Source organism: Glycine soja, chromosome 17, assembly GCF_004193775.1.
Source record: "Glycine soja cultivar W05 chromosome 17, ASM419377v2, whole genome shotgun sequence".
Taxonomy (NCBI): Eukaryota; Viridiplantae; Streptophyta; class Magnoliopsida; order Fabales; family Fabaceae; genus Glycine; species Glycine soja.
The window spans coordinates 5,323,464-5,339,105 of record NC_041018.1 but is presented as its reverse complement, the minus strand read 5'-3'; the positions used below and the strand labels follow the sequence as shown (position 1 = coordinate 5,339,105).

General features: G+C 34.6%; 3 protein-coding genes across 3 annotated transcripts; all 3 read left to right on the top strand.

Moving 5' to 3' along the window:
• The first annotated feature begins 2,804 nt into the window (after window positions 1-2,804).
• On the top strand, window positions 2,805-5,132 carry LOC114394187 (RING-H2 finger protein ATL13-like). Its single transcript, XM_028355824.1, has one exon. It carries the CDS (start codon window positions 3,184-3,186, stop codon window positions 4,750-4,752), a length of 1,569 nt encoding a protein of 522 aa, XP_028211625.1. The 5' UTR covers window positions 2,805-3,183; the 3' UTR covers window positions 4,753-5,132.
• Window positions 5,133-10,811: 5,679 nt separating this feature from the next.
• Window positions 10,812-11,814, top strand: LOC114393431 (RING-H2 finger protein ATL56-like). Its single transcript, XM_028354785.1, has one exon. The coding sequence runs from the start codon at window positions 11,075-11,077 to the stop codon at window positions 11,606-11,608; it is 534 nt and encodes a 177-aa protein (XP_028210586.1). The 5' UTR covers window positions 10,812-11,074; the 3' UTR covers window positions 11,609-11,814.
• Window positions 11,815-13,524: 1,710 nt separating this feature from the next.
• On the top strand, window positions 13,525-14,635 carry LOC114393430. The gene has a single exon (XM_028354784.1). The coding sequence runs from the start codon at window positions 13,551-13,553 to the stop codon at window positions 14,478-14,480; it is 930 nt and encodes a 309-aa protein (XP_028210585.1). The 5' UTR covers window positions 13,525-13,550; the 3' UTR covers window positions 14,481-14,635.
• The last annotated feature ends 1,007 nt before the right edge of the window (window positions 14,636-15,642 follow it).

Here is a 15,642-nt window from a genome sequence, read left to right as displayed (position 1 = left end):
TTTCATCTTCAAGAGATTAATACTAGTAAACTTCCTTTAAAAAAGAATTTTTGACCGCAACTGATGTTATTAATATTTAACAGAAACTTAAGTTACTACTAAGACAATGATGAAATTAGTATAACCTGGTCACCAATACGATTATCTATTAGCTAGCTAGTAAACATGCAATGCAAGCATCAATGATTCAATTTAGTAGAATATTTATCAACTTGACTTTGCTAGACATATATATATATATATATATATATATAGTTTTGATCTTTTCTACTTGGTGCTAGCTGAGTTCTGAGTACGTCTGGAGTAACTGGCCCCTACTACCGAACACAATATTAAGAAGGAGCTTCCAAAACACACGTACGTGTCAATAAACTTGGGAATGGGACCAAGGGGTTTCACGTCATCTATGGACATTGACGCGTAGTGTAGCTAATTCCTGACCCAAGAGTCAATTGAAACTTAAATGTTGCTGGCACTTTCCTGTCTTCATTCCCTTAAATATGATAATAACCTTCGTCCTTGCTTACCCAGAACCTCAAGCATATATAGCAGGCCGAGGCACACGCTAGCTCCACGCATCTATAAAAACATTCATGCATCATCCCTAGAAGGACTATCTACTCGGTGGTGCTTCAAATTAGTTTTAAGGAATCGATGATGAGGACATTTTGTTTGTATACTTCTGAGAGGGAAAGATTAACGATTGTCTTCGATAAGGATATTAAAATAATTAAATAAAGAATATATTATTTAAGATTTGATAAAAATATCTTATAATATTATATGTTTCTTAATTTAGTTTTCTTACCAAATGAGTTGATAAATTAACTTAAAATTACAATTTAACTCTTAAGTTGTTAATTTAAAAGTACTTAGCACATTATTTGGTAAACAAACTTACTAAGTACTCTATTAAGAGTTTTATTAAGTGACTAGGGATAAAAATGAAAAAGTAATAAGGTATCAAATCAAGCACAATTTCGAATATGGTATGTGAAAAATGTTTGATGATATTGAAATAAATTTGATTATCACATATTTTATATTTGTCAAACAAGTGTATTTAATTTATCATCTAATTAAATAAACTATTAGTTATTTAAATTTCGTATCAACAAAATTTATATTAAAATGAAACTATTTATAATGAATGAAATAAGCATAAAGTGAAAAGGGGATGAAATATGTAGTAGTAGGACGTTTCATTGTTTTATTTTGAAGTTAATTGGTGAAATAATTAGCGAAAAACATGACTTATTTTATGAGTAAAATGTAAGTAATGGTTTCATTTATTGCTTGCGTAGTTGCGTTCCTTTATTGTTAGGTTATTTATAAGTTTTACTGAAAACTTTGACCAATGCACGTGACATTTTCTTATGGAGCAACTTCTTATCTTATCTAAAAACTTAATGAGCACTACTGTAAAAAAAATTGTGTAAAATGAAATAAAAAGGCAAGAAAATTGAAAAACATATCAAAAGAAAATTACTACATCAATTACATGTCATGTCACGCATTTCACTTGTTCAAATGCATTTCGTTATAGTGCGTTGACTGGGATCTCAATGGAAAAGTGAAAAGGGAAAAGCCTTGTTCTAGAGGAGTGTTTAATTAGTTGAACCACTGGCTCCGCTTTATGCAGCAAGGAAGCTGGGTACGAAATCCCCATAAAGACAAATTGAAAACATAAAATAGAAAAAGAGGGCACTTTCCAAGATTATGGATTCCAGAAAGCTCACCCTCTAGGCTACTGATTTGTTTGTTTTATTTACTTTACCGTATCCTATGTCTCCTACTTCAATTCTTAATTTCCATGTGTCTCGTGTCTCTCCCTCCCTACAGCCCTTTGTTTTGTTTTTATTCACTTGAGCCATGGGGCCAGACCCTTGCATTTCAGATTGGAAACGGAATAGAAGAACCCAAAAGAATGTGAATCAGAATCATAACCAACGTTAAACTATAGGAAAATGAGGAAAAATATATTATCGGGGTTCACATTTCCACACCAAAGCAAATGCATACGAGTATTATTTTCTTCTGACATCCATTAATTAATTAGAAGTAAGTAGTAGCATATCTTAATTCGGGAACATTAATTGGGCATTGGGGTTGATGCCGGGTAAGGCTCCCTATAGAAGTCAACTAGCAGGACTAACGTTAACTATTACAAGCGTGAAAGTTCCATGGCTGTGCCTGTGTTTCTGTGTGTTTTACTTTATTTTTTAAAAAGCTAAAATGTATTAATTTCGTTTTTAATAACATTTTTATTTGTTGACATTCCGTTTAAATAAAGTTATAAATATACTTAGAATAAATAACTATGACGGCGTAATTATTTTTTATACACTCATTTAATTATACATTATTATATTTTAGTTTAGTTTAAAGTTATTAACTTTTATAATAGTTATTATTTTAAAAATATAGTAACAATAATTTCTAATTGATTGATTATGAAAAACTTTTACACTATTAAACTACTCCATATTTAACTCTTTGAAAAAAGAATTTCTTTATCAAGAGAAGTATTTTATCATTTTAACTTGTTTAATTAATAATTTTGCAATAAAGTACTATAAAAGTAGTTTGAATTTATTAATTTAATTATGAGTTACTGTATAAGTATTTATTAGTTTTATTTTCTTACATTACAAATCCACTAATTTGAAAAATGTTGAAGTAACTGTATCATGACCAATAAGAAGCAACCGCTAGTTATGCCGGAGGGTGATTTTTTGTTCAAAGGTCCAATCTGATCTCAATAAATTTCACACGGTGACAGATTTGTGTGTCATTATCATTCAAAAATTGTTCATCAAGACTTGCAAATCATTATAATATTCTTTGTCGAGCACCCCCTTTAAAATCCCTGGTCCAAGGAAAAGGAACTCATCCTCCTCCCACTCCCACCTCATATTTTTTGACTTTCCAGACTCAAATCTAAAGCAAGAAAAAACAAAAGGTGAGGTAAACATTTGTCTCCATCAAAAAGCACTGCTCTTTCATTACATGGTGCCTTCCCCTGCCACTTTTTTTCTTTAGCATCCAACCGGAAAATAAAAATAGTACTCTCACTTCCCCCCTTTGTCTATGGCACAAGATGGTGTCTTAAAACTGTGTGATCCTATTTGCACCTGAAAAAAGTTGCAACCTTTTTTGTGAGTTTTTCTCTGACTCAGCAACATGGGTCATAGGCCACCAGAACAGCCACCATATTTTCTCTCAGAGCCAAACCCACCATTCCCACCCACTACTACTGTTCGATCTGATAGTTTCAGTTTGAACGATAGGGCCTTGAAGGTTAGTCCAAGCATCCTTCTGATCATCATAATTCTGGCTATTGTTTTCTTCATTTCTGGTTTGCTGCACCTTCTTGTTAGATTCCTGTGGAGACCCCAAACTAGAGAGCCTGATGAATTGGACAATGTCACCGCTCTCCAAGGCCAATTGCAGCAACTCTTTCACCTCCATGATGCTGGGGTTGACCAGTCCTTCATTGACACACTCCCTGTGTTCCTCTACAAGGCCATCATAGGGCTCAAGAAGTACCCTTTTGACTGTGCCGTTTGTTTGTGTGAGTTTGAGCCTGAGGACAAGCTAAGGTTGCTACCAAAATGTAGCCACGCTTTTCACATGGAGTGTATTGACACCTGGCTCTTGTCTCACTCTACTTGTCCTCTTTGTAGAGCCAGCTTGCTCCCTGATCAATTCTCTGCAACCAACGCATGTTCTCCTATTGTTCTTGTCCTTGAATCTGGGAGTAGTGAGAGCTCCAGGGAAATCGTTCCCGAAAGAGTGGGTGCTTCTGCTGCTGTTGGAAGGACTAGTTCGGTTATGACCACAGATTCTCGCCTTGGTTGCCGTGGAGATAGTGAATTTGGATCGACCCGTGTGGATTTGATGAAATCAGGTGAGTTGTTAAGTGAAATTCCTGATCCAACAGTGCCGAATGGTGTGGAAAAAGTTGTTACTGTGAAGCTGGGGAAGTTTAGAAGTGTGGATGGTGGAGGTGAAGGTGGGGAAGGGAGTAGTAGTAGTACTAGTACCAACAACGTGGATGCTAGAAGGTGTTTCTCTATGGGGTCTTTTGCTTATGTCATGGATGAGAGTTCTTCATTGCAAGTACCTATAAGAACTCCAATCAAGAAGCAATCAAGTAAGAAGAAGTCTGGTTTGCCTTTGACACCAGGGCACAGGCCTGCAATGTCAGAATGTGACTGTGAATCCAGAAGGGATTTCAAGTTTGCAGGGTTTGATGCAACAACTATTATAGTTGAGGATGATGCTACTACTAGTACTGGGGCTACAACTTCAAGCACAACTTGTAATGGGAACAGTGCTGCTGCCATTGGAAGGAGCAGAAAGGAGAGCTTTTCTATATCAAAGATTTGGCTTAGGGGGAAGAAGGATAAGCCAAATTCTGTGGCGGATTCGTCTAGAAGGGCTGTTTCGTTTCGATTCCCGGCGAAGTCGAGTGTTGTTACTGCTGCTTCTGGTAGTGCTCATGATGATGATGATGATGACTTGAAGGGCAAGAATTGCAAGTTTGATACAAGGAGTACTATTTCTGAGATGGATATTGGGAAGTGGGAAAATGGAGGAGGGAGTGAGTTCGATTATGATGACGAAAACCAGAGTTGTTATAGTCTAGATTCTTCTCAAGCTAGGGCGCCATCTTTTGCTAGAAGGACTTTGCTTTGGCTCACAGGAGGAAGACAGAATAAGGTTGTTCACTCTGCTTCCAACCTCTAGTTTCCCTCTTTCTTTACCCCCTTTTTTCTTTGATCCATTTTTTTGCTTCCTTTATCTATAGTTCTGGAATCTAAATTTGTTTAAAATAGAATGTTAGTGGTAGAAAGGTGCAAGAGAGATGGAAAAGTGAGATGAGTTGGGAAATCCTAATACAGTGTTTCTGCTTTGAGTTTGTTGCTGTTCCATTGAATATGAGTCCACTACGTTGAGGGTAAAAAAATGCAGAAGAAAGTTTTTTTTTTTTTTTTTGTTTCCTCCTCGGTGATTTCTCAGTCAAATATTTACGTTTCAGTTTTCACTTGATACTGCAATCTTGTAATATTTTGTAAATTTTTTCCAATTCTCTTAATCTTATTACCAGCAGATATATATGTTCTTGCAATAATGCGATAAATCATTCAAACTAAAATTGCTTTTGGTGGTGAATTCATTTGTTTTGGTTAAGTTTGGTGTTGAATTCTAATGTAAGGACATTAACCATTTCTAGTGATACATGACATGATCAACCGAAAGTCAAACATAGAAGCCCCCCCAGAACTGGATATTTTGTACACGATGCCAACTGTAAATAACTACTATAAATTGGTTCAACATATTTTCTATTATGGCTTTGGTCCTTTTTCCTTCAGGGTTGATTCCAAAATTACTTACCGAAAATCCAGTGCATGTTTTCACATGTGAAAATGTAATCAATTTAATTTTTCTAGCAAGTAGTAGGAAACTCTGCATCACTTATCCAAGAGGGAAGAAAATGACGTGGGGGGAAATAATGTCAACTTTAATAAAGGCCATGAATGTATCTTTATGGAAAAGGTGAGCAGTGAGCAGTGGTTTGGGTCCTGTATTAAATGCACATCTGGGACCTTATTTATATAACCTTCATAATGGGTGGAAATGAAAATTCAAATTCAAAAAATTGGAATGGTTCTCCAGAGTTTGGTCCTTGGTGGAGTTGAATTGGAAATGTTAGCAGAAATTAGCAGGCAAGGGAGTAGTGGATGCATGAAGGGGTTTGCATTTAATAGAAGAAGGAGTATTCAAAGTGGTCTAATAGTAACCCATTGATGGCTGATGTTAATACGGTCACGGGAACGGTTGGATGCCGCTGTCTGCTGTAATTTTTGCACCTAACCCTTCTCTCCACGTACCATCCTCTTTAATAAATATCAATAATACTTATCGACACAGGTGCCAGTGGGAAGAAACGAGTAAACAAATTTGAAATTGATTAGTGCTCCGACAATTATATTTTGGTCCTTAAGATTGATTAGTGTGCTTAGTTTATGAAACCAAACATATATCAAGATCCAACTTTATTTTTACTCCAATTTATAATAATCAAAGACAAGTATTAGGAGTTATAAGTTACAATAATTCACACCGTAAAACACCTATTTAAGCAATTCCATTAGACTATGTGATACATGTATTATGAATTGCGTCATCTTAAAGAAATAAAAACATTTTTTTAGGAAAAACAATTGGAATAATGAAGCAGATACAGTTTTAGAATATATATCTGGATTAAATTAACTGACATAAGTTTGAATGAACAAAAATTTAGAAATTTAAATTTTAAAAGCTACTCTAATGGTCTGATATCACTTTTATTTGAAACTTGGTTTGAAGCGAAATATGAATTTTCTAATTTTGAATCCACATTTAAAGGAAATCGGTTGCAAGTATTTATGCTCAACGGAAGCAAACATGAATACAAACACACCTATAGAAATGGAAAATTACAAAAGTGAGTTTAACGTAACACAAATGCACGTTCAAGGTAACTGAATGGAAAACCAAATATAATCTTAGTTTTTAAATTGATTAATAATTGTTAAATTTAACGATTAAATTAATAATAACTTAATTGATTGCCCCATGATATTAATCTCATATACTAAAATAATTGACAATTATTAAAATATAATATGAAATTTACCTTTTTTAAAATTTTTAAGAACTAATCTAATGCATGAAGAAAACAAATTAAATAGCTTTGTGACACAAATTAGATCTCCCATTCTTGCCTCTACATTTTTTTTTCTTATAATTTACTTTAATTCTGATTTTGATCTTCATACTTTAAATTTGAATTTTTCCTTGGCTTTATAGTTTTATTCTATTTTAATTTATTTTAGCTTCAGTCCTTTCAATATATCGACATTCATCCCAAAAAATTATAATCCCAGTACAAGGGATCAAAATAACTTGTACAACATACGTTTTGGCATCTTCATAGTACAAGGGATCATTTTTTTTTTAATTATTGAACTTAAATATTGAAGTTTTAAAATTCAGTAATCCAAATCAAAAGTAACTTATAAGGATAAATTTATACTAGTATTTTAAATCTAAAAAAAGTGAGGCAACTTCTTAATGAGTATAAACTTGCCTATCCCTTTCAATTGTGATGCATGTTTAGGCTTATCGAAGGACCAATGATGATTATCTTTGCACTGCAATGCTGCATGATTGAGTTTAACTTTAGTCTTAGTTGATAAAGGGATATTATACGAAACATCAATGGCATTATCCGCAACTTCAAAGACGAGGAGCACAAGCAGATGGTGGCAATAAGTTGGATTGGACTTGCAATTACCAAGTCACAAATGGTGGTGTCGTACGCATAATGATAATTTTGTCCTTTCTCGTTCATTGCGTGGCCAGGAAAAACATATAATTTCAAAAGAAAGAAAAAAATCTCTTTGGTTGTTTTCCCAACCAAGCATTGCTGTGATTTAGCAATAGACTTGAAATCTATGATGAGATTATGACATGTGATCCGTGTCATACGTTCAGGGATTGTTTGTTTAAGTTTTTTTTTAAAAATTGAAATTACCTTTTTATTCAACAAAATTTATGATTATTATGTAATTTATAAAAAATATATACTACTAAAAACAGTTGTTATAATAATATCTTTCAAAGTTGAAAATTTTACTTTATAATTTTAAAAAATGTAACACATAATTATTTTGTAAAAATTTTAAACAAGTGAATCCTAATATCTTTTTGGATTTAATATAAAGTTCTAATGTTAAAATAAAGATAGCATTTTCTTTGCTTCAATTTATAGTAAATTCTGTCATTGAGATTTGAGAAGTCTCTCTCTTACTAGTAGTATTTTAAACTCATTACGCATTCAAACTATATATTGATCGAAAAAATAATTGTCAAACCTTTAAATTTCTCTAGATGTCATAATAATCCTCTTCAATTTTTCCTACCATAAAAACTGGTCATAATTTATTAAACTATAAATTGACAACATACCTAAAAATTAAAACTTAAAACATGTCCCATGTTTTTTTTATTCTGTGCTTTTGTCCCATGTTTCCTTTAGCAATCTTGGCATTTGTTATTTTTCCAAAATTGAGTAATTTACGCCTTGATCTGTGACGCGCGGTGCCAATTGTTGCTTCCTTTGAGCAATCCTTGTTTCAAAAAATTATATTATGAGCTTTTAAAAATGTATAACTATTAAAAGAAAAATACACTTGTACAATAAATTATACAACAAAATTAAAAAAAAAATGTAGAACAAAAGGTACAAGAATGATAAAATTTTGAATTTGAAATATATATATATATATATATATATATATATATATATATATATATATATATATATCTTTTTTGAAAGGAAGAAAATTTGAAATATAAAAAGTGATATAGAGAGATAAACATAATATTATATAAATTATTTCATGTGTATTTTTTTATACATATTATTTCATGTGTATCACATCTCATATTAAAATTTTCCAATAACTGACATCAAAGCAACCAATAGTATAATTAGTTATATTTTTATTGTTCAACAAATATATTTGTTCTACAAAAATTTTGGTAAGGTACAGTTGATTTGATTTGACACTCACACAACACAAGTCAGTCTGATACCATCGAAATCGAACTTTCAAGCTCTGATCGATGTTAATAGGACATAAAAAACTTCCATAATTTTCTCACACAACTCACGTACAGTGGAAGCAGGAAGCACAGGAAGAGAATTCCATTCACTCACCATCTCATTCTTCATTGAGATATAACTGGGTAAAACTCATCACCTTTTTATAAGGAAAACACAAGTAAATATAAGAAAGCTGGGGCAGTTGACAACTATAGGCAACGCAAATGCATTTCACCCAGCAATAACAATTTTCTTTCAACATTCAATTACACAGTTTATGGCTTCTGCATGCACTTTCAAACAGATTCAACAGTACGACTTAGTATTGTAACAGCGCAGACGCCAAAAATTTAGTTGAGATAAGCTAGATTTAGAAATTTTATTGAAACATTGTCTCCCTTAAATAAAGTTTACGCCATTTCAAGCATTTTTTTCTAACTTACCGTATAAAATAAATCAATAACTTATAATTAATTAAAGTCTTTGTCGGTGTATTCTGGGAAGTGGGCCAAGCTAGCAAACAGTGGTATTTAACTGAAAGCTATGTTAATTCTCCATTTTTTTCATGAGTGGCTAACGTGTAGTTTTCTATTTGTCATCCCTGTGTAATGAAACGTGGTCCATGTTACAGATATGGCTGTGATCTGTGAGCTTGTCTTAAGCATAGTGTCTGGGCTGAATCCTTCCTCCTTGTATGATTACATTGGTTACAGATACCATGTTTAATTTAGTTTCAACTTATTCTTTTAAATAATTTCTTAAAACATTGATAAAAAATAATTAATCACCTTTAAATAATTGAGGGTGAAGGGAATCAAGTGACGGATAATCTTGTTTTCTTTGCCTTTCCAAAATAAAAAGTGATAGATTGTCTTGTTAGATTTGGCCTATCTTTGCCGGATCAATTGAGGGTGATTGATATTGTTTTATCCTTTGTTTTGAACGTTGTTATGACGGATGTTTCATCTATCTCTATAGCTTTTTTTCCCAGATTTTAGTGTTGTTTTTGGTAGTTTTCCCTTTTATTAAAAATAAATAAATAACAACTTCAAGGCAACTATTTAAGTAGGTGTGTTAAACAAATAGACTGATATTCTTTTTCTTATTGTTCGAACTTTTTGGTTGCCAGAGTAGATAGCTTAATTTAAGTGTTGTTCCTTGTAAAAGGAACGGTTGCTTGTGTATAAAAAAAATAATTTACAGCTTAAAAAAATTAATTTAATACAACTAAAAAAATGTAAATGAACAATTCAATTATTGAAATTGTGATTAATTATCACTTTGGATAAATAAAATTAAAAATAAGAATTCTTAAAATTATAATATGCCACACATTTTAGTTTAAAGTTATATACAACGTGTGTTTAAGTTACAGTAATTTAAGATGTTGTAAGTACTAAAATGAGGATAAATTCCTCTTAAAAGTAATGACGATAAATTATTAAATTCTAAATAGTAGTTATTTCTAAAGACTAAAGTGACAGTAATTTCAGATATTATAAGGAAAAATTGTATTTTTAAACATAATGTTTTCAGATTGGGGGATTGCTATGGAGTATGGACAATCGGAAGAGCGGTCTGAGTTTTCAGGTCCAAAATCAATAATGGGTCTACGATAAGTATGGCCTTCGAGGTTGGACTTTTCAGCGTTACGTTTTTGAGAGAATCGGGTATAACATGCGTAAATGCTTGTTGGGGTAACATGGTTGGGCCTTGGGTTAAGTGGCCCGTCAGCGTCTTAAACAACGGGCCGTAATAGGTTTATATTTATAAGAAATTTATAAATTTTACTTTACATTGATTGTCTGTTAGTAATCGACTTATTTTAACTTACTGTTAAATTTAATAAAGAATTGACTTTTATATATTAAAGTAAAATTAAAAGGTGAAATGATTCTAAAAAGCTATTTGAATGATATTTTTATTATATTATAATTTAAAAGATAATAATGAAAATAAGAGATAAAATAAATATATGATTAAACGAATGGTTGCTTCAAGTGATGATAGATGTTGAATCTTAATTCTTGAATGATAATAATAATAATAATAAAAACTACTAAGAAGGAGTCTCAAAGAACGATGAGAAACACTCCTTACAATTTAAATTTAGTATATTTATAGGAAAAAAATATAGAGTGAGGAAGAAACAAACATGGAAAGGATATAGATTATAGAATACAGAGGCACCGACGTAGCGACGGTCAAGGTCCACAATCCACAATCCGCAACCGAATAACCCACTACCCACAGATTTCTCTCTCTCTCTCTCTCTGTTGGATTGGATCCTAATATCTGTGTTCCACTTTCAGAGGTTGCTCCTTCATTCACGCCCTTGCTCTCTTCAAATCTATTTTCTTCCTCTGCTCTATCTATCTCTTGTTATTTTTCCCTCTCACGCCAATCACCATGCCTTCTCCTTCAGATCACCACCGCCCCCAACCAAAACCTAATCCCAACCTCCTTTCTCTGTTCCTCAAACCAATCATCATGCTCCTTCTCACCTCCCTCTTCTTCCTCTTCCTCGGCTTCGCTGCCTTCCTCCTCCTCAACCTCTTCCTCCTCGGCGGCGCCTTCCACCGCCTTCGCTTCCGCCCCTCCGTTACCACCGCACCCACCTCCTCCAACGGCCTCCCCCCTCGCGAAATCAACAAGCTCCCCCGCTTTCGTGTCGCCAATGGATCCGAGACCCGACCCGACTCCAATTGCGTCGTCTGCCTGGACGCATTCCATAACGCCCAATGGTGCCGAAAGCTTGCTGCGTGCGGGCACGTGTTTCACCGCAGGTGCGTCGACACGTGGCTCCTTAAGGTCGCCGCATGCCCCACGTGCCGCACACCCGTGGGATTCAATGCCGGTGCTACGGTACATGACCCGCCTCAGCGGTCTGACCATTTTCATACCTGCGGAACTGACTCCAATGCTCTCACCACCCTTTTATAGCTTGTAAGTTTTCGTTTTTAAGCCTTTCCCAAACCATGTAAGGATATCAAGTAATTGTTTTTTTAATCTATGTATATGAATTGTAGCAATAGTTTTTTCTCCCATTTCGACGACTATTGGGAAGAAATGAACCAACTTAATTCACGAATGTTTTGGTAAGTTTTTACTTTTAAGAAGAGGAGAATGCCTTGAAATCTATCTCTTTAGTTCTGATCACCCTCACCTTCGTGCCACTTGCTTGTGGTTGTGTAATTACAGTTTTTTTTTTGTGTGTGTGTGTGTGTGGAAAGTTTCGTCGTTGTTATTGATTAGTTCCTTCTTGAGCTTAGTTTATCAGTCTTGATATTCTTAACTAATAATTTGATAGTCGACCTGACTAATCAATCATCTTTGGTAATTGGCTAAAAAAAATTGGGTAGTAAATTGTTTAGTTCATGATGGATGGAAGATAGGTTTGATTTAAAGGAGAAAACAAAGGGTGGGAATAACGTAATCCTCCTTGAGTAACACATCTTGTCCTCGCATGATGCAAGCCGAGTGTAGGAATAAATGATCATGTAAAGTGATTGGCAGAGATATACAAAGAAATAGTTCCTCTGATAAGACACGCGGTGAAATTTGTAATGTGCTTTAAACCATTAAGAAAGTTATTGTAGGCCTTAAAAAGCAGGAGTATCGTGCGAAATTTTATTAAACTATAGGGGATATAGGTGTGATTTTCCCTACAATTTTGAAGCGGAATGGATGGGGCATGTGATGGATTCGTGATTTTGGTGACAATGGAAACTTTATTTACTTAGCGACCACAACAATGCAATTATTGGTATGGTATGTTACACAGCTGAGAATCATCCTTTGATCTCTGGATGTGACCCATTGGCTGGCTTGAGGAGGTGATTCTAGGTCTTCTTTCTTGCTTCATTATTTTGGTTGGCTGGCGATTGTGTGTGTGAATATATATAGTTTTCACCCTATATATCATTAAAAGGTTTTACTTTATTTTCTACAGTTTGTTTCTCTTGTATACTTTATAGATGCAAGGTGATGCTTGTATACATAAAACATTTTTGGTTGGAGTATTATTATGATGGAGCAAGTCCTGCGGTACTTGAAGTACCGTTACCATTGTTCATCTTATATTACTTGCGGGATAAATTTTCCCTAGAGTTTTAAGCCGAATGTTTCTTACTACTTACTAGTTGGTTAAATTGCAAAGCTACCAATTTACCATCCCTGCTCCCCCACCGGAAAAAAAAAAGACAAAACAAACTTGTGTTTTTTGTGGTCGGTATTCATTCCATGGAATTTATTCCTAACTGTTTTTGTTAGTCTGTTTTATAGTAAAACGGTATTCATTAATAATAGTTGTGAATGCTTATTCACAAGTATTCCTTTGCGTTGGCGCTTTCCTTGTTTTATGAACACAAACATTACTTGTACAGACCCTCACAGGCACCATTTATTCTTATCAAGAAAAGAGAAAATAAATACTAAATAGAATGATGAAGAGTGGCAGATGAATGTTGTTTTTTCTACTCGATTGATTGTACTTTTAAATTCTTTATATATATATATATATATATAATTAAATTCTTTTATCCTAGACTTTGTGATTTTATTATTTCGAGGTTTTTGAAGTCAACTGAAACACGTCAACCTCTTGTTATCCATATGCTTCAAACAGCCAGATCTATGTGGTGTGCTTAGGTTCATTGACCCCTAGTTAGCTTGCAAGTGAACCAATCGATGAGGTCAAAGGAATCAAACTCTTACGAATAAAAAAAGGCTATAAGCTTATTTTTTAAAAAATAAGTGGAGAAGTAAAAACTTATTTAATCTAACAGGATAAATTTGAAAGTATTTAAAATGCTATTGAAGATAAATTATTAAAATAAGTAATTTATGTAATAGTATATTAAAAGGGGGAATAGAGGAAGGAAGCATGAAAATGACGGAATCAGGGGGCGTGTCTGGGTGGTGGTGTGATTCCCTTACCCCATTGAAGGTGATAGTGGAGTCGCTAAGGATTATGGCGTGGAACAAAGTGATGTTCGCATCCATCATGGTCCTCACCACCCTCCCTCTGTCCACCCTGCTAATCTCCCAATCCATCTACACCCACCCCCTCACATCCCAAATCCAGCACCTCGAGGCCCTCGCACGCTTCACCTCCACACGCTTCGAGTCCCGCCACGTCTGGCAAGAATCCCGCCACGAAGCCCTCTCCCTCCTCCGCATCAAGGCCCTCTTCTCCCTCCCCTCCTACCTCCTCTCCCTCGCCGCCGCCCTCGCAGCCGTCCACTCTACCCTCCTCTCCCTCCACACCACCCCCTCCCTCCACTCCGCCGCCGCCGCCTTCCGCCTCCACTCCGCGCGCCTCCTCGCCACCACCATCTTCGTCTACGCCATCCTCTTCGCCTTCTCCCCCCTCCCGCGCTTCCTCGCCTTCCTCTCCCCCTCCCCCGCCACCAGGCTCCTCCTACTCGCCTCCGCCTCCGCCCTCGAGGTCTACCTCATGGCCGTCATGAGCGTCGCCCTCGTCGTCTCCGTCGCCGAAGAGAGGTTCGGCTGGGATGCCATTCGGGTTGGATCCGCTCTCATGGAGGGAAGCCGGGTCCGTGGTTGGGTCCTGTCGGGCCTGTTCGTTTTAGGTTCGAGCCTGATCGGGTCAAAGCTGGAACACTTGATGGACGGTCAGGATTCGATCGCGGTTAAGGATAAAGCGGGTCTGATAGTTTCTTACGGATTGTTAGTGCTGTGGAGTTACGTTGTTATCACTGTCTTTTACTGTGACTGTAGAAAACGCCATCCAATTAGGGAACCCCAACCAGATGATGATGACCACCCACAACAACAACTCTCTGTAATATAATATAATGTAATTCAACCTCATGATCACCTTCTTCCAACTTTAGTTTTTGTATTTACAGTTTTTCACTATCTATGATCAAGAAAGATAACAAAAATAATTAAATGTCTTTTACTGGAATTTTACCTAGAAGAAGTTTCGCGCAAAATTATTCATAATCCATGTGTCTCCTTTACTGTATTAGTTAATTTATTCCGTTTCTTTATTGATTTATCTCTTTTAAGTAATCTTCAAAATTAGTAATGGAGATAGTGGAAGGAATCAATAGTAAATGGAGGAAGTTTCTTTTCATCTTAAAAGGCAGATAAGGAGGAAGAATAACGTTTCTGCTAGATGCACCAATAAATAAGTAACCGATGCGTACAAACTTGACAAATTCTTTGGTAGGGTTGGAGGAGCAATCATCCACATATACAAGTGCCATTTTGAAAGTGAGAAAATGTAGATTAAGTTTTTTTAATGGATTGTGTAATTGTGGTATTGTTTTAATAAAATATGGAGCCAAATTTAAGTATATTTAACGTGTTTTAAAAAAATAATAATATAAATAATTAAGAAGTTTATTTAAATTTTATACTTTCAAAAATGAAAACATGATTTGATGATAATGACTTGAACTCAATCCCAGACACCCTTGCACAAGGGTACCATATGATATGAGAATTCAGAACGGAGAAAAAAGGGTACCTTATGATTGGGAAACAGGCTAATTATCGCTAAACTTCAAATGAGCCAACTCGGATTATAGAGATCTATTCTAATCTAAATCTCATCAGTTCAGATATTATTGGAATGAAATATTTGTATTTATTTTAAAAATAAATTTAACAATGGATTATAATTAGATATTTTATACTGATCTCAAATTCATTTTTTTATAAAAATATTAACGCAGGTAAGATAACATTCTTAAAATTTAAACTCAAATTATATACTTCATTCGGGTCAACTTGTTAACTTATTCAAAATGGAATCAAGACTATGAAGGTAAAGAAGTATGAAAGTAGCTGGAAAAACCAGATTTAAGATTTGTGTAAAATTAATTTACGTCGTCAGTTAGTGCATAATTAATTTTCTATTTTCAATAGTAGAAGCTATACTAAAATCAATCTATTATTTACGGGAAAAAAAATCTATGATTAAAGGTTCAACCAGTTAAAATTAT